General features: G+C 35.0%; 1 protein-coding gene across 1 annotated transcript; it reads left to right on the plus strand.

Annotated features, from left to right (window-relative positions):
* The first annotated feature begins 1,059 nt into the window (after positions 1-1,059).
* LOC118753703 lies at positions 1,060-2,057 on the plus strand. Its single transcript, XM_036488572.1, has 3 exons — positions 1,060-1,099; positions 1,177-1,376; positions 1,461-2,057. The coding sequence occupies exons 1-3, from the start codon at positions 1,060-1,062 to the stop codon at positions 2,055-2,057; spliced, it is 837 nt and encodes a 278-aa protein (XP_036344465.1).
* The last annotated feature ends 1,354 nt before the right edge of the window (positions 2,058-3,411 follow it).

A 3,411-nucleotide genomic window follows, 5' to 3' on the forward strand; every position in this document is an offset into this window, starting at 1 on the left:
TCCTTTCTGTTCGTGGCTTTACACAATTCTAACGCTAGGCGCACATTGCATCCGATAGGCCGACCGATTTCGGCCGAACAATTTGACCGTCCGAACTGATGCGCACACTTAACCAGATTATTTGCCGACCGTATTTGTACGCACAAATCTAGTTTTGATTTAAATTTTGTAAGCAGTGAAATATTTTGATAAATTTTAATTGACATACTCTAAACATGTGATTTTATAGGTAATTTTTTTGTTTTGCACCCAATAACTTAATTTATCGCAGTCGATTTTGATACTTTTCACCTTACATCAGACGAGAAAAACAAACATGTTTGAATTTATCGTCACTGACGGACGTCAACGGCCGATGCCGGTTCGGTTATCGGTTTATGTGTGAGAGCGCTCATATAATCACAAGGGTTTATTCATATCGCCCGCATATAGCCGATATCGGCCGAGCACAATTCGGTCAATGCCGGCTGCAGTGTGCGCGTAGCGTAAGGGTGAAATCAAACAGCAGATGTGTATTTTGTAGCTTGTACACACTTTCTTAGTAAATTTACGCACACCACAGCAGCTATATTACACTATAAAAAGTCCGAAATTTAAACGAACTATTCGTTGAATAATCGAGCATGTAATTTCGCGAATAATAAGGTAGGAAATCAGTAACGTTCCTTTTAGGTAGGAAGTCTACAAAATTTTTTTTAGAGTGTAGCTAATGCCCGTATGATACTACGTTTTTTTCCTGTATTTTTCATTTGAAATACAAACAAAAAAACTGACGAAAGTCAAATTACAAAAACTATTCGGCAATGTGTTAGAGAAAGAAAAATTCTGTGTGAAGAACAGCTGAATTTTGACGTTTCATTACCGAAATTCAAATAAACGAAATTAAAATTGATGTAAAACAGTTTTATAACAATAAAAATGAAATTAAAGTGGCAAGACAACTACGTATTCCATTTAATTGACAAAGTCCACGGTGCAGAATATATATGGAATCATATGCTACCATCATATAAGCACAAATATAAAAAGCAGCAGTTTTGGCTCGCTTTGGTGGATGAAATGAACTCAACGTTCACAGCAAATGTACCATTTCATTACGGTAAGTTTTTAGCAAGTTCACATGTAATAACTAAAAGATATATTATATGTTTGTATAATACATATATTTATTTAAAGATGAAGTTACGCACAAGTGGTGCAACATCAAGTCATATTTCAGTTCAGAGAAGCAGAGGATGGACAAGGCAAAGAGAAGCGGTGCCGGCGGAGACGAAAACGTACAGACCAGCTGGAAGTTCTATGAAGCTTTGAAATTCCTACAACATGTGAATGAGCATACACCATCAGTGAATAATTTTAATAAGTGGAGTTTGCAGGTACGACTTTTATTGTGTGAAACCGGGCAAAGCGTCGATTCGCGTGCTACGTAAAATTTGCTTAATATTTGCATTCTCTTGTAGAACCTGGACCCTGATCCCAATCCATCGCGTAAGCTTGGGGAGCAACTGCAGCCTGCAGAATGTTTCGATCCAGGCTTTGACTCAGAGTCATCCTTTTCACTCATCGAAGACAACACAGAGTTCATTACAATTACCCCTCTTGCAATTACAAGTAACAGCAGTATCCAGTCGCTCCAAGATACTAAAAACATCTCTACAGAAGACACTAATAGTGATGCAACACCAATTAAAATCATATCGGATGAGATTGTAACTCCACCTCTGGTTACTTCGCAAAACTGTGGTCGGTTTGATGACAATAACAACAATAGCACTAGAAAGTTGGTTCATGCAACAAGAAAACGAAGAACAAAAATTAATAATGATTTGGATGAAAACGCCTCTGCTTTAATCGAAGCATCACAAAATTTAACAAATGCCTTTCATGTTGCATCAAAAACAAATAACACTCACGAAAAGGCAAACAGTTTTGGTATATACATGGGTGAAGAAATTGTAAAACTGGACCCCGACTTGCAACTCAAAGCGAAGAAACAAATGCGTGACATTTTGATGGATCTGCAAAGTGAGCAATTGAAACGGAATGGGCTTATGTAACACAATGACTATTTATATGTATGTATGTACACTCATAGACAAAAATAGGAGTGTCCCTTTTTGTCATGTTTTGACCATTTTCCGTAGGTTATTGAATTTTAATAACTTATTTATAAAACTTTAGAGTTAACTCTACAACCAAACACATATCCCTAGAAGCTTTAAACTTTAAACAAAATTCAAGAAAATGCATAAAATTACATAACAATTTCGAACTTCCTTTTAAGTATTTCAAAAACAAAATGGGTTGTTGCGGCGCCCTCAGCTTAAAAAAAAACAATACCCAAAATTAACGGTGATCTTAAGCCACTTGAAATTTGCCATTTATTACATAAAAATTACACATCTACACAGGCATGCAATTTTCTTTTTAATATTTAAAAGAAAAAAATCGAAATTTTGATGAGTTTTCCTGAATTTCGTTTAAAGTTTAAAAGTTTTATTGATATGGTTTTGTTTGTAGAGTTAACTATACATCCCGTGTCATAATTATAAACGCACCACATATTGCCAAGTTTAAAGATTTTTAATTAATGGGGTGTATTTTTATAAGTAAATTATTAAAGTTCAATAAACAAAAGGAAAATAGTCAAACTTTACGAAAGGAGGCAGAGTTATTATTTTGCCGAGTGAATATGTATTTTGATTATTCTTACCACTTTTTTACTTTATTATTACTTTCATTAAAATATTTGGTTGCTCTAATTGAATCAAAAATGTAACAGTTTTTGTACTACTCACGGTGCACCGCTAAGTAGGCAGGTATTAGCTAGTAGGTATGTACATAAATTGAAGACATTGTACTCATTTATTTAGTCACCAAATAAACCAATTGTTGCTTCTACTAGTATGGAAAATTTCCAACACCAAAAGTTTTGGTTTATTTAAACAATGAAACGATATTTTAATTTACAGCAGAAAAATTGTTTTCGAAAGTTTTTCTTATTTCTTCAGCGCTCCTTTTTGACGCATTTCTTTCAGAAGCGGTTGTGGTTTAGTTGTTATCTATTATTGCATCTATTTCACTTTCGGAAATGGCGTCAAACGTAGTTTTCTTTTTCACATTTTCTGTTCTTAAAAAGTTGTGCACACATACGTAAGATAATACAATCTGAATGGCTGCAGCTGGAGCGCGATGGATGGGTGAAAATAAAACTCGAAATCGGTTCGCAAGAATGCCAAAAGCATTTTCAACAACGCGCCTGTTCCTCGAAAGTATGTTGTTGTATTTAAGTTCGCTTGGTGATAGTCTTAGATGAGAGTTAGGTTTCATTAAGTAGTCTTTTAGAGAAAAGGCATCATCGGCTAAAAGCACAAAAGGCGAAGGAGTTGACATGAAAGGGAGCGTGCATGG

The sequence above is a fragment of the Rhagoletis pomonella genome, unplaced genomic scaffold, assembly GCF_013731165.1.
Source record: "Rhagoletis pomonella isolate Grant_MI unplaced genomic scaffold, Rhpom_1.0 Rhpom_scaffold_02762, whole genome shotgun sequence".
Taxonomy (NCBI): Eukaryota; Metazoa; Arthropoda; class Insecta; order Diptera; family Tephritidae; genus Rhagoletis; species Rhagoletis pomonella.